Source organism: Hemiscyllium ocellatum, chromosome 28, assembly GCF_020745735.1.
Source record: "Hemiscyllium ocellatum isolate sHemOce1 chromosome 28, sHemOce1.pat.X.cur, whole genome shotgun sequence".
In the NCBI taxonomy this organism is placed as follows: domain Eukaryota; kingdom Metazoa; phylum Chordata; class Chondrichthyes; order Orectolobiformes; family Hemiscylliidae; genus Hemiscyllium; species Hemiscyllium ocellatum.
In genome coordinates, this window is record NC_083428.1 from 7,158,393 (window position 1) to 7,185,703 (window position 27,311).

At 47.3% G+C, this 27,311-nt stretch overlaps 1 protein-coding gene across 1 annotated transcript; it reads left to right on the forward strand.

Annotated features, from left to right (window-relative positions):
* On the forward strand, nucleotides 1-27,311 carry enc3 (ectodermal-neural cortex 3). Its single transcript, XM_060846096.1, has 3 exons — nucleotides 1-261; nucleotides 12,615-14,430; nucleotides 23,190-27,311. Exon 2 carries the CDS (start codon nucleotides 12,629-12,631, stop codon nucleotides 14,396-14,398), a length of 1,770 nt encoding a protein of 589 aa, XP_060702079.1. The 5' UTR covers nucleotides 1-261; nucleotides 12,615-12,628; the 3' UTR covers nucleotides 14,399-14,430; nucleotides 23,190-27,311.

The window sequence follows — 27,311 nt, forward strand, 5'->3', positions numbered from 1 at the left end:
CGGCACATTAGGGCATGTACTGACTTGTGAACACCGAGACCTGAGAGCTGGAGAGATAGAGGAGGAGGCAGCGAAAAGGCATGAGTCTGATCAAAGAGGTGGCGAGAACTTTATAGTTAAGTTTGAGGGGGAAATCTCGTTCCCCTTACCTCTCCCCAATAAATAGAAGCCCCGGCTATCATCCTTCCATTGTCTGGCTGCGGTGGTGATCTGTCCCAAAGAAGAAAGCAACTCAAGGCTGGCTTCTCCCGGGCCTGAGAGGTATGTCCATCAAGGCTGAGCATTAGAGTGTTACATTAGGCACTGACCCTCAAAAAGTTGCAATATTTCTTCGTGTTTTTTGTAGTCTTTTCGCTTCATCGGGCCACAGAAAGGTTTGCAGCCGAGCCCGATTGGTGTTTTCCTGACAAATAATTTCTTGTTTTATTTGCAAATGTTCATTTCTTGAGCTGTGCAGTAAGACCGTTTCTAGGGCAGTGTGAGTGTGTGCAACATTTAACTTCTGCAGCTCATTCTCTGTGCTTTTATGCTTATTTTACTGCAGTTATAAGTTAACGCAGCAACAACTCCCGGGCTGTTTTACAGTGAATGAATGCATTAAATTATAAGGAATACCAGGGTGTGATTTTTTAAAAATTGGATGTTTTAGAGATTTTTATTCCATGATGATGTCCATTAGTTGTCTGTTGAATGTTGATTGAGTTTGACACATGAATCCCTCCAAGTACTGTGCTGTGGTTAGTGGCCTTTATCTTTCCTTGGCCCTGCCCTCTAGCCCTGGTTTTGGGATAATCCACAAAGACTGTTAATGGGATTGTGAAAGCAGAGCTTTATAAACTGAGATGATATTCCCCCGAGTCTGCAGGGTTGAGAGGGTGATCTAATTGAGGTGTTGTAAAAATGTTACAAGGGGTTTGACTGAGTCCATTCAGAGAAACTGATTTCTTTCCCCACTGATACTGGAGTTGAGAACAAAAGTGACAATGATAATATTGATAGAAGTACAACAGCCCTTTGAGGGTTAGATCCTCACACAGAGGGCGATAGAAATGTGGAACTCTGCAAAAGGTTGTCAGTGCTGTTGTTGAAATTCTTCGCAACTGACTGAGATCAGCCCTTGTTCAATTTAAAAATAGAGGGGAGGGGGGGTTCATGTAGCACAGTGGTAGTGTCCCTAGCTCTGATAGAAGACCTGGGTTCAGGTTCCACCCATTCCACAGACATCCATAACATCCCCAAATGGATGGATTGAAAATATTAAGAACAAAGTGTTGAGGAAAATCAACAGGTCTGGCAGCGAATGTGGGGAAAAGGACAGAGTTGATGTCTGGAGCCCAGTACTGTCTGCCTCATGGAAACATTTTTTAAAGTAATGATATGAGAGAACGGTCGCTGCAGTGCCCTTCTGAAGTCGCTGTTGTAGGAGACAGGGCAGTGTGCACAGCAAGCTCTCACTAATGATAATGAGAAGCTGGTGTTTTGTCAGTGATGATGTTTGAGGGGCAAATGTAGGAGCTGCCTTTTAATGCCTCAACTGAAAGGTCATACTGCTAGGAGAGCAGCACCCCCACTGCACTGCGCCGAAAATGATATGAGCCTACAGTCCATAGCCAAGAGTGGGCACATTGAGCCTGCGAATTGCTGCATGAGTCCAATCCACTGAGCTAAATGGAAGTGAACTCCAAGTCGGTCACATTTAAATTAATGGTAGAACAGCCATGGGGGGGAGAAGGTGGGTTGGTTGGGGGGAATGGCCTCCTCTTGCCCACTGTTCCTACCACGATTGGGGCAAGCCTCCCTTTACTGCCCCTGATCGTTTGTAGCTGTTTCACTGTGTGCAGTGACTGGTTTACAAGTGGACACATGTGGTTCTGGGTTCTGCTGGCAATGTTAAGCTGTGGTTTCTGTGGGAGCTGTTTCTCCTTCACTCTCTGTACTGCCATGGGTAGGCAGTGGCCTGAATGTATAGGGTATTTGTTCATATTGGAGAGAGAGAAAGAGAGAGCAGTGAGTGACCAAACATTTACTCTTTGTAATATAAAAGTACAATAGAATATGTTGGTTGCATGTTGGATAAGATAGTATTGTTCCTATGTGCTGCTATCTATTATTCAGAAAAATTGTTACCGTGTGCGCCATCTGGTCAAAGTTAATGACTAGACAGTGCATGCTTTGATATAGTGCCAAGAGCCTTTTGCCATCACAAGAATTTCTGGACTAAGTTAGAGTCAGTGAAGTACCCTTTGAGGTGTATTTACTCTCATAATGTAGGAACCAGTTTCTGCATTGCAAGATCCCACAATTAATAAAGCAACCAATGATCTCTTTAACATTGGTTGTGGAAAAAGGCACGAGTTCAGGGTGATTTTGGATTTCAGTAAAAGGGTGCAATGGGACTGGGAGAAGGGGAGACTTTGGCTTCAGTAGAATGTAAAAGCTGAAGTGAGTGCTACAGCCAAATGGATTACTAAAGTCGGAGCAAATTACTGTAGATACTGGAATCTGTACCGAATACAAAAAATGGTGGGAATCACAGCAGGTCAGACAGCATCCGGGGAGAGAGAGCAAGGTAATGTTTTGAGTCAAGATGACTCTTCATCAGAATTACTAATGTCCATTTTCTCACCCAGAGTCAAAAATTACTCCCATTGCAGGACACTGTGAAATCTTGCTCACGTTTCCTTTGTTTAAAATCTCAAAATCACAGAATGGTTACAGCACAGAAGGAGACCCTTCGGTCCATTACGCATGTGCTGGCTCTCTGCAACTGCAATCACCACTCCCTTCCCCTGCCTGCAGCCCCATAAATGTTTCTCTGTGGATAATTATCCATTTCTCTCCATCATCTCTGTGTGTGTGTGTCTCTCTTTCTTTCTCTCTCTCTCTTTCTCTGTCTGTCTCGCAGTGCATTCCAAATCCTAACCACCAGTTGTGTGAGGAGTGGGGGAGACCAAAGAGGTTCCTCATGTCTCCTTTGAATCTTCACTTAAATTCTTATCCTCTCATTTTCCACACTTCCGTCAATGGGAACAATTTTGATGTCGGGTTTGAGTATATTATGTTTTGATGGGTTTAAGATGCTCTGTTTCAGGCCAATCTTCTCCTTTTTTATTTTCTTCTGAAGCCAATGATTCATTACCCGCCTAACCTCAGCTGTTTGGCTCTCCCTCATAGACAGTGACTATCATCATAGGCTGCTCAGGAAGTGGAGCAGTTGGAAAGAATTGACTAAGACTTTCTTGTTGCTTTGAGACAATGATGTCAGGTCCATAATGTTGTTTTTATATTTATCACATATCACAATCTACCTCAAACCAGACTCTGTGTTATTGTCAAGTCTGCATAGCCAGTACACACACTCTCACATACTCTCTCCCTCTCTCTCTCACACACTCACACACTCACACACTCTCACACTCTCACACTCTCACACTCTCACACTCTCACACTCTCACACTCTCACACTCACACACTCTCACACTCTCACACTCTCACATATTCATACACTCACACTCGCACGCGCACCCACACACACACACTCTCCAAAATACCAAGCCAGTGTGATTTCGTGACTCAGTCCACTATGTAACATCCCCTTGCCCCGTTCCAGGACTTGCTCCCCCTCACGCTGCTCTGGGACTCTCTCCCCCTCGCCCCGCATTGGCACTCATTTCTCCTCGCGCTGTTTACACTTGCAACATTTGCTAAGTGTTTCCTTCCTGTTCTATTTCTCCTCTTTTTCACTATTATTTTTAAAAAACAAATTGCAGATCTGGATGATGACATACTGGCCAGTAACCCAGAGGTTAGGAGTATATTCACTGGAGTTTAGAAGAATGAGGGGGGATCTGATAGAAACTGGTAAAATTCTAACAGGACCAGCCGGGGTCAGACAAGGGAAGATGTTCCTGATGGTCGGAGAATCCAGAACTAGGAATCGCAATGTAGGGGATACTGGGTACAGAGATGAGCAGACATTTCTTCACCCAGAGAGTGTGGTGAGCCTGTGGAATTCTCTGCCATAGAAAGCAGTTGAGGTCAAAACATTTAATGTTTTCAAGGAGGAGTTAGATATAGTTCTTGGGGCTAAAGAAAATGGGAACAGGATACTGAGTTGGTTGAGCAGCCATGATCATAATAAATGACAGAGCAGGCTCGATGGGTTGAATGGCCTACTTCTGATCCTATGTTCTATGTTTTTGAAGCTGAAACCAATGGTCCAAGAATTCAATGGCACCACTGAAGCAGGAGGGGGAGGTGGGTAGAAGCAGATGCATGATTTAAATTAAAATGAATCTGGAATGGTAATTGTGTAACTACATTCATAATCCATCTGGTTCAGTAATGCCCTTAAGACAAGGAAATCATCTGCCCTGACCCAGTCTGGCCTATGTATAACTCCAGACCCATGACAATATGATTTACTCTTAACTGTCCTCTGGAATGGTCTAGCAAGCTGCTCATTTGTCTAAGAAGGCAACTTGTCACCATCTCCACGGGAAGTTACCCTTGGACAAGAAACAGACTGACCTGGTAATGCTGCCAACATGCTGCCAATGAATAGGGAAGGATGCTCTGACACTTTACTCTACAGTGAGTGTTGATGCTCACGTCACCTTCCAATGTGCGGCTCTGTCTCATAAGTTAAGCAAACAAGCCATCAGCAATCTCACACATGTCTGTGTGTGTGTCTGGCTGTGTTATGTGTCTGTCTGCCTGTCTGTGTCTGTGTGTGTGTGTGTGTGTGTCTGGCTGTGTCGTGTGTCTGGCTGCCTGTCTGTGTGTGTGCACATGTCTGTCTATCTGTGCGTGTACCTGTCTGTGTTAGTGTGCGCACCTGTCTGTCTGACTGTGTGTGTGCGTGTGTGTTTGTCTGTGCATGTGCCTGTCTGTGTGTGTGTGTGTGTGTGCGCGCGTGCATGTGCACCTGTCTGTGTGTGCGCGCTTGAACGTTTGTCTATGTGTGCGTGTGCACCTGTCTGTGTGTGTGTCCGTGCCTGTCTGTGTGTATGTCTCTGTGTCTGTGTCAATGTGTCTGTGTCTGTGTGTGTGTGTCTGTGTCTATGTGTGTGTGTGCATGCTTGTTTGTGTGTGAGTGTGTCTGTGTCTATGTACATGCCTATGTGTGTGTGTCCGTGTCTGTCCATGTGTGTGCATGCCTGTCTGTGTGTGTGTGCTTGTCTCTGCATGTGTGTGCGCGCGTGCCTGTCTCTGCGTGTGTGCGCGCGTGCCTGTCTCTGTGTTTGTGTGTGTGTGTCCGTTCTGTGTGTGTGTGTCTGTGTGTGTCTATGTCTATGTGTGTGTGTATCTGTGTCTGTGTGCGTGCATGCCTGTCTGTGTGTGTGTGTGTGTGTGTGCATGCCTGTTTCTGTGTCTGTGTCTGTGTGCGTGCATGCCTGTTTGTATGTCTGTGTCTCTGTGTGTGTGTGTGTGTCTGTGTGTTCTGTAACAGGCTGCTGTCTGGTGATTCTTTCCCTGGTGTTTGATTCATCGCCCAGGGCTCTCTGTTCCTCTGAAATCCCCCTGTCCATCTGGGACAAGAATCTCTCTGTTGTGTAATTATATATAATTTCAGATGAATGCAGGAAATGGGTCTGAACCACTCACTGTTTCCTCACTCCCATTGACTTCAATCGTGCACACATGAAAAGGCGTCTTTTAAATCTTCAAAGGGACTATTCCTGCCCCCAGAAGGTCCTAGATAAAGGGATTCAGCCACTTTAAAGACGAGAATTCCTTGCATGTTTCCCTCCTCCACAGTCCAATGCAGCAGTCATCTCCCAGTTTTCCCCTCCCCCTCTTTGTGTCTTCCTGCTCACTCTGTGCACGTTGGGGAAGATCAGCCCCTCTCTTAGTCTCACCGCAGACTGGCACACTCTGCCTCAGAATGCTGAAAGCTTAGCTCAGTGGGAAACGCGCTCTCTCTCTCTCTCTCTCTCTCTCACACACACACACACTCTCTCTCCCCCAGTCCCCCCGAGTCCCCAAGGCTTCAAGCTCCACTACAGGGCATGGGTTGGAAACATCACAGCCCTAGGAACGAGTACTTGCATTGTCTTTACAATAGGAGCACTCCTGGGAAAAATCTTGCGATGGTTTATCAGGCAGCACTGACATTGGGTCACAGATGGAGACATTGGGAGAGGTGATTAAGACCCTGGGTTGGAAGTGACACAGTGGCTTCATGGTTACCACTGCTGCCTCGCAGTGCCAGGGACCCAGGTTCGATTCCATCCATGTGTGACTGCGTACACTCCACACAGACACTCTCCCTGTGTCTGTGTGGGTTTCCTCTGGGTGCTCTGGTTTCCTCCCACAGTCCAAAGATGTGCAGGTTCGGGTGGATTAGCCATGGGAAATGTCGGGGTGTGGGTCTGTCTGGGATGCTGCTTAGATGGTCGGTGTGGACTTGATGGGCTGAATGGCCTGTGTCCACACTGTGGGGGTTCTGTGAAGATAGGCTTTATGGTGTGTCCAAGTGGAGATGATGTGTTAGGAGGTCCCAGGAAGGCGAACAGAGGAGTGAGTTTTGTTGAAGGTTGTGGGTTGTACATGAGGCCAGGATTGATCTGCTTGGCTGGTTCTTGAAGGAAGGAGGAACACTGGTGCAGAGTACGTCCTGTCGCAAGAACTCACCCGCAGAGTCTGTTTATTTAAAACATGAGGGGGGCAAGGTTCTGCCTGACCAAGAAGCGCTGCTGATGTTGGAGTATTGGAAAGACGTGTTGATGGTGAACATCTGGGAATCATCTCCTGGACACCCCCTCTGTGGCTGTATGGTCCCAGAGGGTACTTAAAACCAGAGCTTCTAATTCAGCAACCCACTGCCCCGTGAACACCAGCCAAGAATAGGATCGAAGGAGAGTGGGGAATTGGGTAAGGTTGTAGGGCTGAAGGAGGTGAGGGAGAGGGCAACCACATGAGGTGCTTTGATTTGAATGTGATGTTAAACCATGAGGCACTGTGACAAAACGGTCCTGACAGCCCATTGTAACTCCTGTTTATTTTCGCATTGTGACCCAGAGAGTGAGTGTCTGTGTGTTCCACTGAACCCATTGACACTGTATAACCTGGAGAGTGAGTATAGGTACTGTTGCCCTGATGCGCTGAGATGTTTTGCTGTTTTAAAGGCACTGTGTCAATGCAGGGGGTGGATTAGCTCAGTTGGCTAGTTTGTGATGCAGGGTGATGCTGCCAAAGTGGGTTCAGTTCCTGCACTGGCTGAGATGCCTAAGAAGGACTCCCCCCTCAATCTCACCTCTCGCCTGGGGAGTGGTAACCCTCAAGTTAAACCACCACCACTTATCACTCCTTTGAGAAAGGGCCACCATCACCTTTGTTATATCAGCACGGCTTTCTGTTTGAAAAAAAGTAGAGGGGTTCCTTCCAGGACACGGCCAACAGTCCCTCAAAGAGTGCTGCCCCAAAACGCTTTAACCAGCCATCTATATGGGATCTTGCTCTGCTCAAATTCCCTGGCATATCCTCCAACCTAACAGTGCCCATGTCAAATGGAACTTTTTTCTGTTTTCTGGTATGGGTGCCAGACTTGCTTGAACGATCCAAGTTTGGTTGGACCGTGAGCAGTGGGCAAGACCGGCACAGCAAGATCCCATATTAATGGATGGCAGATGTGGGCGGTGCCCTTCGAGGGAATGTTGCCCATGTCCCAGGAAGTACTCCTCTGTGTTGATGTAGTGCCTCTATTTAACACAGTGAAAAATCCCAGAGGGCTTGGATGCAGGCATGCATCACAACCCCAGTTTGGAGAGTGGACTCCCATCGGATCTCCGGATCTCTGGTGAGATCCAGCCAAATGGAGTTTCCTTGTGGGACGTCTGCTGTGAGAAAGGCCCCTCCCCCACCCGCAATGTCCAAGGACAGAGGTCAACCACTGGACATATTGAGCTCCTGTTTCCTGTACCTGGGAAGGTATAGAAGATAAGGGGTTGAGCCCAGTTTGTCTGGGTCTTTGGCCAATTACTACTTGGTTGGAATGAGCTGTGGTTGGTGATTTTAAAGAGGGAAATCTATTCTTTTCTGTTGGAGTTGGAATGCGGGCTTGTGTTTTCCCTGCTGATAACTAGCTGTGAGGTGTTATTACAGAGCTCTGAAATCAGCACTGTCTGCCTCACAACAGGACTCAGCTTCACAGCACACATCCCTGGAATGTTAAGTGTACAGTTTTTGTGGAACATAACTGCACCATCAGCAATGTAACCTTTAATCAGCCAGCTTGTTCTAGTGGCTGTGTAGTGAGTCCATCTTGTGGTTACCATCCTCCCATTCCTCAAAGAGCCATCATCTTACTGTGGCCTCAGCTGAGACCTTTCCATCCTCCTCACATCACCGCAGTGAGACCTGGTCGGAGTTCTGCAGGTTCAATAACGCTGCAGTTTTCACGTTCTTGCCCCTCCCTGGTTCAGTAATGTCCTACAAGAATTCTGCTCTCTAAGTCTGCCCTGTACTTTTCCTCATAATTGATGGAGTCCTCTCTGCTGTCTCAACCTTGATCCTTCATATGTGTGTGTGTGTATGTGTGTGTGTGTGTTTTGATGATTTGTTCTCCTCTGTACCCTCTAGCCATGTTTTTTGCCACTTTATTCTGATGGCCATTCAGCCCATCATATCTCCACCTGTTTAGATTAGATTAGATTAGATTAGATTACTTACAGTGTGGAAACTGGCCCTTCGGCCCAACAAGTCCACACCGACCCGCCGAAGCGCAACCCACCCATACCCCTACATTTACCCCTTACCTAACACTACGGGCAATTTAGCATGGCCAATTCACCTGACCCGCACATCTTTGGACTGTGGGAGGAAACCGGAGCACCCGGAGGAAACCCACGCAGACACGGGGAGAATGTGCAAACTCCACACAGTCAGTCGCCTGAGTCGGGAATTGAACCCAGGTTCTGTTCTGAGCAGTTAGGACTCTGTACCATTGTCCCTGCTTTTTCCCCATACCCTTGCACATTTGATGATGGTTTAAATAGAAGCGATGATCTCTTGGAATGATCCTGGCTCCACCACACTCCTGAACAGCACATTCCCAACTCCAACTGCTGCAAACAATTTCTTTTCTCACTGCATTCTCTTCTTTTCGAAATTGCTTTAAAGTCTGTGTTGTCTCCTTCTTGATTGTTTTGTTTTCAATGGAAGCACTTTCTGCAAATCAACTAAGTATTTTTATTCCCTAGATAGGGGGAGTTGAAAGCTAGGGGACATACTTTTAAGGTGAGAGGGAGATAGTTTTAAAAAGGACAATGGGGGCATCGTTTTTACACAGAGAGTGGTTCGTGTGTGGAATGCACTGCCAGAGGAAGTGATGGATGTCGGTGCAGTTACAACATTTTAAAAGACATTTGGATAAGTTCATGAATTAGGAAGGATTTAAAGGGATATGGGCCAAGTGCAGGCTGGTGGAACTAGTTTAGTTGGGTACTTGTTTGAAATGGACTGGTTGGACCAAAGGGTCTGTTTCTGTGCTGGATTTACTCAATGACTCTGTCTCAACCCCTCATGATTTAGGGCACAACGTCTAAATCTCCATTAAACCTTCTGCATGGAGAACAGCCCCCCAGCTTCTCCAATCTTCTCATGTACTGCAATTGTCTCATCCCTGGAGCCGTTGTAATGATGCACTCTGTCTAAGTCAGAATTGGACACAGTACTCTCTCTCTCTCAAATAATAATGCCATTAGCCTGGTAATCCACAGGCTCAGGCTGATGTACTGACAGTGAGATCTCGAATCTCACCCTGGCAGCTGATGGAATTGAAGTTTAATTTAATGATTCTGAGGATTGAAAACAAGCCTCAGTATTAGTGACTGTGAAGTGATCCGAGAGGGTTAAAACCCACCTGGTTCACCCATGCCCTTTACGGGAAGAAAATCTGCCATCCTTACCTGGTCTGCCCTACATGTGGCTCCAGACCCACAGCCATGTGGTTGACTCTCAACTGCCCTCAGAAATGGCTTAGCATGCCACTCAGATCCAGGGTAATTAGGGATGGGCAATGAATGTTAGCCTTGTCAGTGATGCTCATACCCCATAGGAGAAAGTGAGGACTGCAAATGCTGGAGATCAGAGTCGAGAGAGTGGTGCTGGGAAAGCACAGCAGGTCAGGCAGCATCCGAGGAGTAGGAAGAGTCGATGTTTCGGGCATGAGCCCTTCATCAGGATTCCTGACGAAGGGCTTATAAGGCCATAAGACATAGGAGTGGAAGTAAGGCCATTCGGCCCATCGAGTCCATTCCGCCATTCAATCATGGCTGATGGGCATTTCAACTCCACTTACCCGCATTCTCCCCGTAGCCCTTAATTCCTCGTGACATCAAGAATCTATCCATCTCTGCCTTGAAGACATTTAGCGTCCCAGCCTCCACTGCACTCTGTGGCAATGAATCCCACAGGCCCACCACTCTCTGGCTGAAGAAATGTCTCCACATTTCTAATCTGAATTGACCCCCTCTAATTCTAAGGCTGTGTCCACGGGTCCTAGTCTCCTCACCTAACGGAAACAATTTCCTAGCGTCCACCCTTTCCAAGCCATGTATTATCTTGTAAGTTTCTATTAAGTCTCCCCTCAATCTTCTAAACTCCAATGAATACAATCCCAGGATCCTCAGCTGTTCCTCGTATGTTAGACCTACCATTCCAGGGATCATCCGTGTGAATCTCCGCTGGACACGCTCCAGTGCCAGTATGTCCTTCCTGAGGTGTGGGGACCAAAGTTGGACACAGTACTCCAAATGGGGCCTATCCAGAGCTTTATAAAGTCTCAGTAGCACAACGGTGCTTTTATATTCCAACCCTCTTGAGATAAATGACAACATTGCATTCGCTTTCTTAATCACAGACTCAACCTGCAAATCAACTTTTAGAGAATCCTCGACTAGCACTCCCAGATTATGCCCGAAATGTCGACTCTTCCTGCTCCTCGGATGCTGCCTGACCTGCTGTGCTTTTCCAGCACCTCATACTCATACCCTATAAAAGGGAGAGAGAACCTATTGGCTGCATTTAAATCTAACGCCTGTCATCAGGCCAAGTAACCGATTAGCAGACTGATCTGTGCAGCTCTATCTTCAGCTTCATAAATTATTTATGCTTGAGGCTTTTTTTTGAGAAGATCTAATATCAGAGGGTTCTCGCAATTAACAAGTGTGTGCATATGATCTGCCAACTTTTCTGCAGAGTCTGTGCTTGTGTTTAGCAACACTCTACAGCAGACAGCTCACTTGCTGAAAATTGTCATAGAGTCCTACAGCACGGAAACAGACCCTTCGGTCCAACCAGTCCATGCTGACCATAATCCCAAACTAAACTAGTCCCACCTGCGTACGCTTGGTCCATATCTCTCCAAATATTTCTTATTTGTAAACTTATCCAAATGTCTTTTAAACATTGTAACTGCGCCCACGTACATCACTTCCTCTGGAAGTTCATTCTACACACAAATTACTGTCTGTAACAAAAAAAAATTGCACCTCCATGTCTTTTTAAAATCTTTCTCCTTTAACCTTAAAAGTCTTGAAATCCCCCATCCTAGGGAAAAGACAGCTGCCTTTCATTTTATCTATAGCCTTCCTGATTTTATAAACCTCTATAAGGTCACTCCATAACCTCCTATGCATAAATGAGAAAAGTCCCAGGCTATCCAGCCTCTCATTATAACTCAAACCCTCCCATTCTCGCAACATCCTGGTAAATCTCACCAAACCCCCTCCAACTGAATAATATTCTTGCTAGAAGAAAGTACTCTTACTTCCTGGCAAGAAAGCCTTGAAGCTATTTGACTTCCTCACTGATGTTGAAGTGGGACACTCATTTGGTAATTTGTACTTTGTTTGTGACACATGGGCATCTGTAGTTAGACCAACATTTATTACCCATCCCTAATTGCCCTTGAAGATGGGGGATGAGTGGTCTGGGTAAACCCAGAGAGCTGCTAGAGAAGGAGTTCCAAGATTTTGACCCAGTGACGGAGAAGGAACACTGATATACTTCCAAGTCAGGACGGTGAGTGGCTTGGAGGGGAACTTGCAGGGATGGTGTTCCCATGTATCTGCTGCCTTATCCTTCTAGATGGAAGTGCTCCTGGATTTGGAAGGTGCTATCTAAGAATCTTTGGTGAATTTCTGCAGTGCATCTTGTAAATATCCAATACTGTTGCTAATAAGTGTTGGTAGGGGGTACCTGTGGATGTGGTGCCAATCAAGAAGGGGCTGCTTTCTCCTGGATGATGTTGAGCTTCCTGAGTGTTGTCAGAGCCGCACCCATCCAGACAAGTGAGGAGTATTGCACCACGGCCCTGACTTGTTCCTTGTAGACGATGGAGAGGCTTTGAGGAGTCAGGAAGTGAGTTGCATGCCACAGTATTCCTAGCGTCTGACCTGCTGTTGTAGCCACAGTAATTATACAGCTGGAACCAGTTCTGTTTCTGGTCTGTAGGATGTAGATGGTGGGGGTGGGGGGGAATATTCAGTGAAGGTGATACTGTTTCCAGTGGCAATGATTGATCCCGTTCCTTTTCTGAACAGAGACTAGAATGTGAGTTTCTTTCCCCCATGTCTGATTTGCCTCTACGTGATTTTCTGTCTCCACAGCACTTTCCCGAACGATGTCTGTCACTGTTCACGAGAACCGGAAATCACGTTCCAGCTCAGGCTCCATGAACATCCAGCTCTTCCACAAGGCGTCGCACGCAGACAGCCTCCTGACTCACCTCAACCTCCTGCGGAGGCGTCATCTCTTCACCGACGTCACCCTGCGGGCCGGCAACCGCTCCTTCCCGTGCCACCGCGTGGTGCTGGCCTCCTGCAGCCGGTACTTTGAGGCCATGTTCGCCGGCGGCCTGAAGGAGAGCCACGACAGTGAGGTCAACTTCCACGACTCGCTGCACCCCGAGGTGCTGGAGCTGCTGCTGGACTACGCCTACTCGTCCCGGGTGCTGATCAACGAGGAGAACGCCGAGTCCCTGCTGGAAGCCAGCGACATGCTGCAGTTCCATGACATCCGCGAGGCCTCGGCTGAGTTCCTGGAGAAGAACCTGCACCCCATGAACTGCCTGGGCATGATGCTGCTCTCGGACGCCCACCAGTGCGGGCAGCTCTACGAACTCTCCTGGCAGGCCTGCCTGGCCTACTTTGCCATGCTCTACAGGACAGAGGACTTCCTGAGGCTGCCCAAGGACAAGCTGGTGGAGCTGATCCTGAGCGAGGAGCTGGAGGTGGAGGACGAGAGCCTGGTCTACGAAGCGGTGATGGGCTGGGTGAAGTACGATCTGAGGCGGCGGAGGGACGATCTGCCGGAGCTCCTGCGCTGCGTGCGCTTGGCGTTGCTGCCGGAGTCCTACCTGTACCAGAGTGTGCTGGGCGAGGAGCTGGTGGCCGGTCACCAGACTGGCAAGGGGGTGGTGGAGGAGGCCATCTGCTGCAAGACCCGGATCCTGCAGAACGACGGGGTGGTGACCCTCCTGTGCGCCAGGCCCCGCAAGGTCAACCACGACGTGCTGCTGCTGGGCGGCCAGACCTTCGTGTGCGACAAGGTCTACGCTATTGACCAGAAAGCCAAGACCGTCATCCCCAAGACGGACATCCCCAGCCCCCGCAAGGAGTGCAGCGCCTGCGCCATCGGCTGTAAGGTCTATGTCACCGGTGGTCGTGGTTCCGAAAACGGCGTCTCCAAAGACGTCTGGGTGTACGACACCCTCCACGACGAGTGGACCAAGGCCGCTCCCATGCTGCTAGCCCGTTACGGGCACGGCTCTGCGGAGCTGGACCAGTGCCTGTACGCGGTGGGCGGGCACACGGCCGTCAGCGTCTCGTTCCCGGCCTCGCCCTCTGTCTCCCTCAAGCAGGTCGAGCACTACGATCCCCAAGCCAACAAGTGGACCCTGGTGGCCCCCCTCCGCGAGGGGGTCAGCAACGCCGCAGTGGTTGGCGCCAGGCTCAAGCTCTTCGTCTTTGGGGGCACCAGCGTCAACCGCGAGAAGTTGCCCAAGGTGCAGTGCTTCCATCCAGGGGAGAACCGGTGGACGGTGCCTGCACACTGCCCGCAGCCCTGGCGATACACCTCAGCATCAGTCGTGGGCGACCATATCATCATCATTGGCGGCGACACAGAATTCTCGGCCAGCTCTGCGTACCGTTTCAACAGCGAGACCTACCAATGGTCGAAGTTTGGTGACATGACAGCGCGGAGAGTCAGCTGCCACTCGGTGGCATCCGGTAATCGGCTCTACGTGGTCGGTGGGTACTGTGGTGCCCAGATGTGCAAGACCCTGGACTGTTACGATTCGTCGACGGGCACATGGAGCAACATCACCACCATCCCCTACTCACTCATCCCAACCGCCTTCGTCAGCACGTGGAAATACCTCTCTGTGTAGCTCAACCATCGGCCTGGGCTCTGCAATCTGAGGTGAGCCTCCTTTTCCCACATACGGACACACACACACACACACACACACACACACACACACACACACACACAGGAACACATGTGCACATGGGTCAAACACACACAGATTCAGATAGACAGAAACCTATGGACAGACACACACGGATACATGGAGACCCACGGACACATGGACATGGACTGACACACACGGAGACACGCACATGGGCACCCATGCACACGGGCACTGATAGACACAGAGACACACACACACACACACACACGGACAGACACGGACGGACACACACACACACGCAGACACACGCCCACACCCCAGGAAAAGGTTCCTTTTTGCTGGTAACAAAAACTGCAGGAGAATATCAGCAGGTCTGGCAGCATTAAAAGGAGAGAAAGCAGAGGCATCGAGACTTGTTCAGACAAAGGGTCGCTGGATATGAAACATTAACTCAGGTCCTCTCTCCACAGACGCTGCCAGACCTGCTGAGTTTCTCCAGTGATTCCTGTTTTTTGGTTCAAATTTCCAGCGACTTCAGTTCTTTTGGTTTCTTCCTTCTGTATTTGTCATGTTGAAGTAATTAAGGGATGTAGTTTCTCAGTTTCCTTTCCTTTCAGAAGCAAACGCTTTGTCTTCGTTCAAAATCTGGATTACCTTCCATCACCCCTCTTCCCCCCCCCCCCCACCCCATCCCCACCCCCATCCCCCACCAAGAGCTATTATGTTAAGGCTAATAAAATAACACAGTGGCTGACTTTAGTATGACTGCACTGTGATGGACAGCCTCAGTTGGACAGAAGGGTCTCACTTGGTCAAAGTTTGCATTGGATTTCTCAACCCTGTCCCACCAAAAGGTGCTGCTGGTGTCACACACACTAACCCTGCCCCCTGCCCAGGAACTCCCTTTCAAAACAGTGGGTGAGTGAAAGCAAGAGATCATCACAGCTGAGGTGCAGGATAGTCCATTCGGCCCTTCAAGCCTGGTCCACTATTGAATATGATCATGGCTGATCATCTAACTTAGTTCCTGCTTTCTCCCCATACCCTTTGATTTCTTTAGCCCTAAGAACTATATTTAACTCCTACTTGAAAACATTCAATGTTTTAGCCTCAACTACTTTCTGTGGTAGAGAATCCCCCTGGCTCCCCACTCTCTGCGGAAGACATTTCTCCTCATCTCAGTCCTGTATATCCTACCCCGTATCCTCAGATTGTTGTGGTTCTGTTCGCCGAGCTGGGAACTTGTGTCGCAGACGTTTCGTCCCCTGTCTAGGTGACATCTTCAGTGCTTGGGAGCCTCCTGTGAAGCGTTTCTGTGATGTTTCCTCCGGCATTTGCAGTGTTTGAATCTGCCTCTTCCGGTTGTCAGTTCCAGCTGTCCGTTGCAATGGTCGGTATATTGGGTCCAGGTCGATGTGCTTATTGATTGAATCTGTGGATGAGTGCCATGCCTCAAGGAATTCTCTGGCTGTTCTCTGTTTGGCGTCCCATGCAAGGACGGCACAAAACACTACATAGGACAAACAGGAAGACAGCTAACGATCCGCATCCATGAACACCAACTAGCCACGAAACGACATGACCAGCTATCCTTAGTAGCCACACACGCAGATGACAAGCAACGTGAGTTCGACTGGGACAACACTACTATTATAGGACAAGCCAAACAGAGAACAGCCAGGGAATTCCTAGAGGCATGGCACTCATCCACAGATTCAATCAATAAACACATCGACCTGGACCCAATATACCGACCACTGCAGCGGACACCTGGAACTGACAACCGGAAGAGGCAGATTCAAACCACTATAAATACCGGAGGAAACATCACAGAAACGCTTCACAGGAGGCTCCCAAGCACTGAGGATGTCACCTAGACAGGGGACGAAACATCCGCAACACAAATTCCCAGCTCGGCGAACAGAACCACAACAACGAGCACCCGAGCTACAAATCTTCTCCCAAACTTTGAATCCTCAGACTGTAATCCTTCGTTCTGGACTCTCTGGTCATCAGGAACATTCTTCCTGCATTTACCCTGTTGATTCTTGCTATGAATTAGAATCATAGAATTTCTACAGTGTGAAACAGACCCTTCGGCCCAGCAAGTTCACACCGACCCTCTGAAGAGTAACCCACCCAGACCCATTCCACTATTACTCTACATTTACCCCTGACTAATGCACCTAACCTACAAATCCCTGAACACTATGGGTAATTTAGCATGGCCAATCCACCCTAACCTGCACGTCTTTGTAATTGGGGGAGGAAACCCACAGACACTGGGAAGAATGTGCAAAACCCCAAACAAACAATCGCCCAAGGCTGGGATCGAACCCGGGTCCCTGGCATTATGAGACAGCAGTGCTAACCACTGAGCCACTGTGCCACTGAGTCCCGTAAGAAATGTATAGGTTTCTGTGAGATCCCCCTCATCTTTGTAAACTCCCAGTGAATATAGTCCTAACCGGGGAGGTGGTAGGTGCAGAGATGATGTCTATGTTTAAGAGGCATTCAGATGAATGAACAGTCAGGGGATAGAGGGATATGGACCTAGTTCAGGCTGATGGGATTGGTTTGGAATGGTCAGCCGAAAGGCCTGTTCCAGTGCTGTACTGTTCAATGTTCTAACCGATCCAGTCTCCCTTCATACACAATCGCTCCTGTCCCAGAAATCGGTCTGATCAGGTCGATCATGAGCTCGTTAGCTTTTTGTTTTGGGCAGGAGTCACTGGATAGTTTGTAAAAGTAGAAATTCTATGTGCTTTTGGATTAATTTCTCTCAGAAGGGAGGATCGCTGATATTTTTGTGCTCAAGGCAATGGTCTTTAAGACCTGTTTTTAATTAGGTTTATTTTTGGGATTTGGACAATATTTATCATCCATTTGCAGGCTGTCTTTGAGATTGAATTTCCAGCAGACCCAGACTGAAGGCTATAATGGTTTCGCTTTCCTGGAAACAGTGAATGAATCCATTGTATCTATTTAAGCAACAATCGAGCAGCTTTCACAGTCATTATTCAGCCCTTACCATGGAGCTTGAACCTGTGATCTCTGATTGATTGGCCATTGAACACTCCCAGGCGGAGGTGGGTACTGCAGATGCTGGAGATTAGAGTCAAGATTAGAGTGGTGCTGGAAAAGCACAGCATCCGAGGAGCAGGAAAATTGATGAAGGGCTTTTGCCTCAAACATTGATTTTCCTGCTCCTCAGATACTGCCTGGCCTGCTGTGCTTTTCCAGCACCACATTAGTCATTGAACACTCCCAGGTCAGCCTGCCACATTGGATTACACTCCTAAGAGGTGACTTTCTCTCGTGTGTGATTTGACCTGGAGACCATCAAATCCTCACTCTTAGACAACAAGGACACATTCTGTGGACTCTCTCGAATTCCTGGTCTCATCTCAGCTATGGGTGGTCCCTCAGATTCCGGATTCAATGAAAGTTTACAGTGTGACTATCCATGAATCATATTTTTATATCCTCCTGGGCCAAGAGAGATTGGAACTGATAAAACATCACCAGACGTTGGGATTTCCAAGTGCCTCTACTGTGACTTAAAGCTCTTTAGACCAACTGAAGTTAATGTTTCAAACCTTTTAACCAGATTGTCCCGTCGTTTACTCTTTTACCAACCTTACCGTAGTTCCATATTCATAACACATTCACATCCAACTGCAACGTCTTCCAATGTGTATCATCTGTAAAAGACTGACTCCCTCTCAAACTCTCTCTCTCTCACCCTCAGTCTCTGTCTACACAGTAAATGTTGGGGAGGGGCAGATCTAAAGTGGAAAGCCATTCTCTGTGTGGGGGAGATCAAGAGATGAAAGCTGATTTCTGAAATTTCCAGTGAGCTTTGACTGATATAATAATCCTTGTTCCTGCCTGAGATCGTTTATATCTGCCCAGCCCACAGAGGGGTCTCATTCACTCGAACAAATTTCCTGTGTATGAATGGTTCTGAAAGTGGAAGTTAATCATTATAATGCTGTCCAAATTTTAAACGTAATTTTCCTTTGAGGGTGGCACAAGCTGCAGAGTAAGAAGTGAGTGGTTGGTGAGGTTATAAACCAGGGATAAATTCTCTCCCCTGGAATGGGCCCAGGCCAGTCAGAGGCCTCATTAGTTTTGGTGGGGCTACTGATTGAACACTCCTGGGCTACCCGATGGGCCAAATGACAACCTTCCATGTTGCAATGACTCTGATTCCAGGCAGGCAGATACTAAAGCCAGTTCAATGTGGTGAACAATCCCCACCCTGTGTCTGCAGCAACCTGGGCTGCTTCTGTAATGTCAGCAGAATTACTCCTCCCTATTCCCCGTCCTGCAGAAACAGTTCTCTTAATTGTGGGCTGCTGACTGGTAAGAGGCTGGAGCGGGGTCTGAATTGGGCCTTTAATCTGGAGTTGCCCAATGAGCGTCTTTATCTGACCCTATGCAGCAATGGGGGCAAAAATATGCAAGACATGGGGTCCTGATGCCGTATGCCTGATGAAGGGCTTTTGCCGGAAACATCGATTTTTCCTGCTCCTCAGATGCTGCCTGACCTGCTGTGCTTTTCCAACACCACTCTGATCTAAACTCTGGTTTTCAGCATCTGCAGTCCTCACTTTTGCCTAAGCCATGGGGTCCTGCTAGACACTCTCCCTTTCTTTCGTGACAAGCCCTGGAATCTCTTGGAATTTTCCTTCTTTCGCAGCATGGTAGTAAAACTTGGGTTTTTTGCCCATTCCTAATTCCTTTTGAACTTTTAAGGGCAGTTAAAAGTGAGCCTTATTCCTGTGAGTCTGCAGTCACAGGTTTGACAAATTTCCTTCCCTAAAGAGTGTGGGTGAAGCAGGTAGAAGGATTTATGTTTTAGGGCAGTCAGTGACCATTGCAAGACTGGCTTTGAATTCCCACAGATTTGTTAATTGGATTGTAAATTCTACCAGCTGCTGGGTGGGATTTGAACTCTCACCATCATTAGCCTGGGCCTTTGGATTATTGGTCTAGTGGCAGTAACACGATGCCACCCCTCCCCTCCATGCCCACATCTCCCTTTATAGAGGTTTACAGTGAGACTAGGCCATGGAGGCAGAAAATAGATAGAGCTGGAATCCAGCGTTCTTGGTTTGTGGTTAGGCTGCACATAGTGTCAAAACATTTATTAGCTGCACTATGTTTTACTGGAATGTAAAAATGAGTATTATTTTGGTCAGTGCAGAATGTTGCTGTGGCAACCTGAAGCCTGTGGCCTAGTTACTCAATTTAGACAGGGCCCAGTCGAGACACAGGTTAAGTCTCATTGAAAACTGAACTCTGGGAGATCCGGTGTGTCAATGCCACTAGAATTCTGTTGTCAGCACATCGTTAGAGGTCAAAGATCAGAAAGAACGGTGTCCAATTACAAGCATAACCAGCTGTTAATAGCAACCAGCAGCGAGCTCCCGCAACAAGGGGGTGGGACAGAGAGAAAACAGAAGATTCTGGAAATACTTGGCAAACATGTGTGGAGAGAAAAACGAGGTTAATTACTGCAGTTGACATTCTTTCATCAGAAATGGGACAAAAGTTAGAGACTGAACAGAATTTTAAGGATGGAACAGAGGATGGAACAGGAGGAAGAGTAAAATTGAGAGGGTCCATGATCAAATAGGAAACAGGAGAGATTAAATGACAAAAAAGGGATGATGGTGCAAAGCAGTAAAGTAGGTTGCAAATAAATAAGTGAAAGTGGAAAGGGTAGATCTGGACGAGTTGTAAATGGCAGCAGTAGTAAGACCTTCACCTAAAACAAAGGACTTAGCAGGACTTATACACTTAATGGTAAAGTCCTAGAGAGTGTTGCTGAACAAAGAGACCTTGGAGTGCAGGTTCATAGCTCCTTGAAAGTGGAGTCGCAGGTAGATAGGATAGTGAGGAAGGTGTTTGGTATGCTTTCCTTTATTGGTCAGAGTATTGAATACAGGAGTTGGGAGGTCATGTTGCGGCTGTACAGGACATTGGTTAGGCCACTGTTGGAATATTGTGTGCAATTCTGGTCTCCTTCCTATCGGAAAGATGTTGTGAAACTTGAAAGGGTTCAGAAAAGATTTACAAGGATGTTGCCAGGGTTGGAGGATTTGAGCTACAGGGAGAGGCTGACCAGGCTGGGCTGTTTTCCCTGGAGTGTCGGAGGCTGAGGGGTGACCCTATAGAGGTTTACAAAATGATGAGAGGCATGGATAGGATAAATAGGCAAAGTCTTTTCCCTGGGACTCCAGAACTAGAGGGCATAGGTTTAGGGTGAGAGGGGAAAGATATAAAAGAGACCTAAGGGGCAACTTTTTCATGCAGAGGGTGGAACGTGTATGGAATGAACTGCCAGAGGAAGTGGTGGAGGCTGGTACAATTGCAACATTTAAGAGGCATTTGGATGAGTATATGAATAGGATGGGTTTGGAGGGATATGGGCCGGGTGCTGGCAGGTGGGACTAGATTGGGTTGGGATATCTGGTCGGCGTGGACGGGTTGGACCGAAGGGTCTGTTTCCATGCTGTACTCTATGACTCTAACTGCTGGAGATCTGAAACAAAAGCAGAACTTCATGGAGAAAGTCAGCACATCTGTGGAGAGAGAAAGTGGAGTTAATGTTTCGAGTCCAGTGACCCTCCTCCAAAACCTGCTTTCTCTCCACAGATGCTGCCAAACCTGCTGAGTTAATCCAGCAATTTCCATTTTTCTAGCAACAGAACCACGACCAAGTGTTGAGCTTGGGGTTAAAGGTTGGAAGGGAAATGGTGTTATTTTGTGTTCCGTCAATTTGCCTGACGACCCCAGCGTTTGGGATGCTTATTACGAGGTGCTATGTAATGTGAGTTGTTGTTGTAGCGGTGATATTGCACATGAGTGTGTTTTCGGCCAAAACCAGCAAGGTACATATCAAACGTGTTTCTGTGGCCATGGGTCCCTCACTGTGGTTCTGTCACTGCCTGGGTCACAAGCTGATTGTAATCCATCCACAGTTTCAGTTTAGGTAAGCAAGGTACCAACTAGACTGCAAGTTACCGAAATATTGGTGACTAACCAGCTCCCTCAGTTATGTCCTCTTTCCTTTTAAACTGGGGGTGGGGGCGGAGGCAACTCACTATCCCACCCCCACCCAGTCAGGATCCCACACCATTAGGGGTCAGAGATCACCACAAGCAGTGTCTGATTACAAGCAGAAATGGCTGCTAATAGCAACCAGCAGTGAGGTCCCAGAAACCCCCTGGGATTAACATCATAATTACCCTTTTTGAAGATGTTTCACATGTGAGACAGCAGGGATTCATGTGGGAGGCCCATAATTACCTCTAGAGATCTTGGAATGGGCAACAAATTGGTGAACTTGTCATCAACGCTCCTCACAATACATTTCTTCTTCATGAATCAGCCACGTAAGGTCTGCATTGATCCTGCTCTGGGAAGAGATTGTTCCACCTGAATCTGATCCTAGCTCTCTTTTTCTCTCTCGCTGTCTCTCTCTTTCTTTCTCTCTCGCTCTCTGTCTTTCTCTCTCTCGCACTCTCTTCTCTCTCTCTCTCTTTCTCTCCCTCTCTCGCTTTCACTTTCTCTCTCGCTCTCTTTTTCTCTCTCTTGCTTTCTTGCTGTCTTTCTCTCTTTCTCGCTGTTTCTTACTCGTTTTCTCATGCTCTTTCACTCTGTCTTACACTTGTGCTCTCTCTCTCACTCTCACTCTTTCACTCTCTTGCGCTCTCTTGTGCTCTCCCCAACTTAACCATTTTAATTGAATGTTCACATTTATTCCCATTTTGCTGTGTAGCTCAATTTGCATTGCCTATCCTCCTGGCAGTGTGGGTGTGCTGCATTGTTAGAAGTGTCAGATGTTTGTGTGATTGTAAAGTCACCATAATGTAATCAGACCAAGGGGCTGCTCCCTCATTACTGGGTTGTTAAGTGGACATATGGTGTCTTAGCTTTAATTGGTAGAGGGATTGAGTTTTGGAACCACGAGGTCATGCTACAGCTGTACAAAACTATGGTGCAGCTGTACTTGGAGTATTGTGTACAGTTCTAGTCACTGCATTATAGGAAGAATGTGGAAACTTTGGAAAGGGTTCAGAGGAGATTTACCAGGATGTTGCCTGGTATGGAGGGAAGGTCTCATGAGGAAAGGCTGAGGGACTTGAGGCTGTTTTCTTTAGAGAGAAGAAGGTTGAGAGGTGACTTAGTTGAGACATATCAGATAATCAGGGGATTAGATAGGGGGTACAGTGAGAGCCTTTTTCCTCGGATGGTGATGATGGTGGAGGGGACATAGCTTTAAATTGAGGGGTCATAGATATAGGACAGATGTTGTAGGTCGTTTCTTTACTCACAGAGTAGTAGGGGAGTGGAACGCACTGTCTGCAACAGTAGTAGACTTGCCACATTAAGGGCGTTTAAATGGTCATTGGATAGACAAATGGATGCGTAGGTTAGCTGGGCATCAGATTGGATCCACGGATCGGTGCAACATCGAGGGCCGAAGGGCCTGTATTGCACTGTAATGTTCTATGACTGTTGGTGGTTTGACCTGAGGGTCACCCTGCCTCAGGCGAGGGGAGAGATTTGACAAGGAGAGTCCTTCATGGTAACCTCCGGTGACATGGGAATTGACCCCACACTGTTGGCATCATTCAGCGTCACAACCAAGCTCCTAAGGTATTGGAAGGGGGTTGCTGTATGACCTTGTGCTGTGCTGAGAGTGCTGTCTGTTGAGATAAATGTTACCATTTCTCATTATTGTTTGACCTAGGGTCGATGGATTACCTGCTGCTGTTAAAAGACGAAGAACATTGAAGAACGAGGGATGGCACAGCCAGGTTCACCTGATATTGTCCCGACACTGGAGGGTATTGGGCTAGAGAGGACTGCGCTGAGCCCTCTGGCTGACCGTCGATGTATGAGGTCAGCACCTTTGCCGAAATTTGGCAAACCACGCCATGTGTATTTTGGTGCTCCTCCCGTTTCTGACATACAGACCTCTCGGGGGATTGAGACTTCATCTCTTTCAGACTTCACATCTGCCTGACGTTTGTCTTGGTTGTGATTTTAAGACACCATATTTGCCTGTTCAGCATAGACTGTCGCTACGGTGACTGGCTGAGGAAGCACATTTCAGCTGGTAATGGTGGGTCCTGATAGCAGGCCCCTCCCCCACCAGGGGACAACCAGGCCGGGGGTGCATGGAGACACCGTCACCTCCTGTTCACCGGCCATTGCAGCCCAGAAATGTATCAGCCACCACTTCACAGTTACTGGGGTCGCCATTCCGGAACGTTCTATCTGGCTGCATTGAGAGTGTGTGTCCATTACACAGGCTGCGATGTATCATCATTCGTTTGGAATCGGACGATAAGTGTGAACCCTGTCAATGATGCCCATTTCCTGAGGACTGGAACTAATTCCTTCGTAGCTGGTGACCATTTCCAACTTCCTTCTCTCCGACAATCCACAGACTTTGAATACCTAAACTTGGCACAATCTGATTGGGCACAATTACTGGCTTCACTCTGACACATTCGATCCCATGCCGTTTGGTCCCGTCACCATTCTGTGCAGAGTGCGGCTGAACTAGTTGGTGTTTCCCCTTTGTTTGCTGTGATTCTGTTGACCTAGATTGGGGGAAGCAAACCCCTCTAGCTATATAGTTTTGCACCTTGTGTTTTCCAACTTCATGATTTTTGTCATTTGACGACTTATTTTCTGTATTTATTTTTATGATGGGTGGTTTCTGAGTCTTCACAGAGCGCCCAGTTACTTTTCTTTTACAGTGTTATCTTGTCTTGATATCTTGGTGTGAACTGACTGGTTTTCCTCAGCTGGCAAAACTGTTGTTGGGAAAACAAAATGCCTGTGGTTCTGAATTAATCTGTTGTAATTGTTGAGCACTGTGGCCTAATCTCGTGGAAAAAAATGCCAGCAACAAGAACTTTCTATGGGACTTGTGTAATTTGCTAGAGCAAGCCTTTCCCTGGATCCAGGGTGAGAAGGGTTTCGGTTGTAGTTGAAAAATTCCAGAGATTCACCCTTTAACTCTCCCAGTGATTCAGCAGATAAATGCACAGCCTCTAGATCCAAGGGAGTCACCTGGACAATAAAAGTGCTGTACTCTCTACCTGGGCCTGTTCTGGTGTAGGCCTCACCATCAGCTTTTATTGCCTTTTGGAGTGGGCAGTGGAATAAAATGACCTGCTTTTAAACAGAATGCCTGTTGATGACACGGGCAGGGCAGCGTGGAGCTGCATGGGTTGTGATGCACACCATAGTAGAATAGCCAGCTCTCCACACTCCGGTTTTGAAAGGTCTCTGGAACTGAACTAAATGGGGTGAAAAGGACCAACTGGATGACAAATTAGAGTCGCCATAGTCCCACTCTGTCACTCGAGAGAGAGAGAGGACTGGTGATGGTTTAACCTGAGGGTCACCAGAACTCTGGTGAGGTTGAAGGGGAGTGACCATCGTCATAACAGCAACCTGTATGGGAGTTGAGCTCCTGGTAATGGCATTGCTCTAGGATTGTAAACCAGCCAGCTGAACTAACCAATCCCCTACCGTTGTAGCAGCAAAATAGTCGTTATGGTCAAATTTATTGATTTGGCGAGATTCATTGGCTGTTTTCCTGTCATTTGTGTTTCACTGGGGTTTAGGATCACCGAGTTAACTAGTTTTAATTGAAGCCTCCAGTTGCACCCAGATAAATTGTTGTTAATGACACAAACCGCTTCATTGAATGATCTGAGACGGACTGCACCCAAAACGTTAACTTCCTTGATCTTGAGTGTTTCCCACATTTTGCATTTTTGTCATTGTCTGTTTCCCGGCCGTGATTATTTTTGACCATCTGATGGCCGGTGGTACCCTCACTGTGCCAGCACGTCCAAGCCCCTGGCTAAGAACGAGCTGCTGGCTAATACCTGGCAGATGTGGTTTCAGGTACCGCTAGGGGGATTTAAATTAAATAGATTTTTTAAAAATCTGGAACTGAAAACTTCTCTCCACAGTGGTGGCTGTGAGTTGTCACAATTTGTCCTTTCTTGCTTTCACTAGTATCCTGAAATCAGTCACCCTTACCTGGTCTGGTCTACATGTGACTCCAGTCTCATGACAGTGAGGTTCACTCTGAATTGCCCCCTGAAATGGTTCCAGTGAGTCACTCGGGATGAGCAACAAATGCTGAACTGGCCAGTGGTACCCACATTCTATGAAACTATTGGCTGCATTTAAATCTGCCCCCTTGGGTAATTTGGAACAAATAAATGATTAGCAAACTGATCTGTACAGCTCTCCCTCGAGCTTCAATTAATTATTTATGCTTGAGGCGTTTTTTTTCTTTTGAGAGGATCTAATATTTGATTCAAATCAGAGGATTTTAATGAGTAATGCTCAAGAAATCACAAGCATATGATTTTGTTCCAACAATGTTTATGAAGAGTCTGTGCTTGTGTCAAGCAAGACTCACTCACTGGTAATTGGCCTTGAAATGTTCTGCAACTTCTTATTCCCCAGCCTTTTCGACACCTACCTCTTTGACAAAGCTTTAGGTCTTTACGTGGCTCAGTGTCAAATTGCATCTAGCACTCCGTTCCTGTGACACATTTGGAGGTCTTTTACTGTGGCAAAAGGTGCTACATAAATGAAAGTTTACTTCCCATTGGGAAAGGGGTTTTGTAATCGCCCCACCTGTTTTCTCCACCTCACCGACTGACTCCAGTCTGTGTCACAGGCTCTGCTGTAGGCCCAGGCTGCACTCTGCTTTTGACCCTCCTAACTTTGCAAGTCCAGCAAGAACATAGAGGTCAAGCCCTGGCAGAAGTGGAGTGACTCACTTACCTCACAGGTATGGGCATAGCCAGAACTGTAGTGTCAGGGGCAACCCTGGATGTGCATTAAAATAAATGTTAAGCAACCACTGACCTCATCTCATTGGAAAGGCGTTTTGCATATTTTTGCCTTTCACAAACTCGCGGCTTGTTAGTAACTCCCTCCTCACATTCTGCCACTTATTACTGCTTGGAGTATGAAAATATCTGGGGGTGCAATCCTGTGGTTAAAATCATAGAATCCCTACAGAAAGAGGCCATTTGGCCCATCGAATCGGCACTTATCCTCCAAAGACCCAGTCCACCGCCACACCCCCCATCCCTGTAATCCACGTTTATATTGGCTAATCCACTTAACCTGCACATCTTTGGGCTGTGGGAGGAAACTGGAGCATCCAAAGGAAATAGTTTGAATGAATTACTTTCTGCATCCTTTTCTCTCTGAAAGAAGACCCCTCCTGCCCACCTCAATCCCCACAAATACTGATGATGGAAACTATCAACAATTTCAGAATGAAGTCAAGTGAAATTCTTGACAGTTACAGGGATGCAGCAGGGTAATCAGACTGTCTGACTAGTTCTGTGGAGAGCTGACATGGACTTGATGGGCCAAATGGCCACCTCTTGTGTTGTTAAGCCTCTAAGCCACTGCGGTCACTGCAACCAAGGTGAGATTGTTACAACTCTTTGAGCAGGAAGAGTTCTTTTCTTAAATTCTAATTTAAGACTCTCCATGTGTCTTGTGTGAATATTTTTGAACTTTTGGATGAAGGAAGCAGTTGAAAATGTTTTTACTGTAAAATATTTTTCCGACTCTATTCCGGGTATTCTGTTTTATTTTTACTGCAGGGGCAGGAATTTGAATGAGGATTTATTTCTTGTTCCATTTGACCTGGACAGTTGGAGATTTTATTTTCTGTCTGTGACTATTTCTGTGTTCTGTAACTTGTGGATGTGTTTTTAATTTATGATGTCCTGTCACTTAGATTCAGATGAAGAGTTGATTTCTGACAGCCTGGCGCTGTGTTTCAGATCTCAATAAATAGTCACCAAAA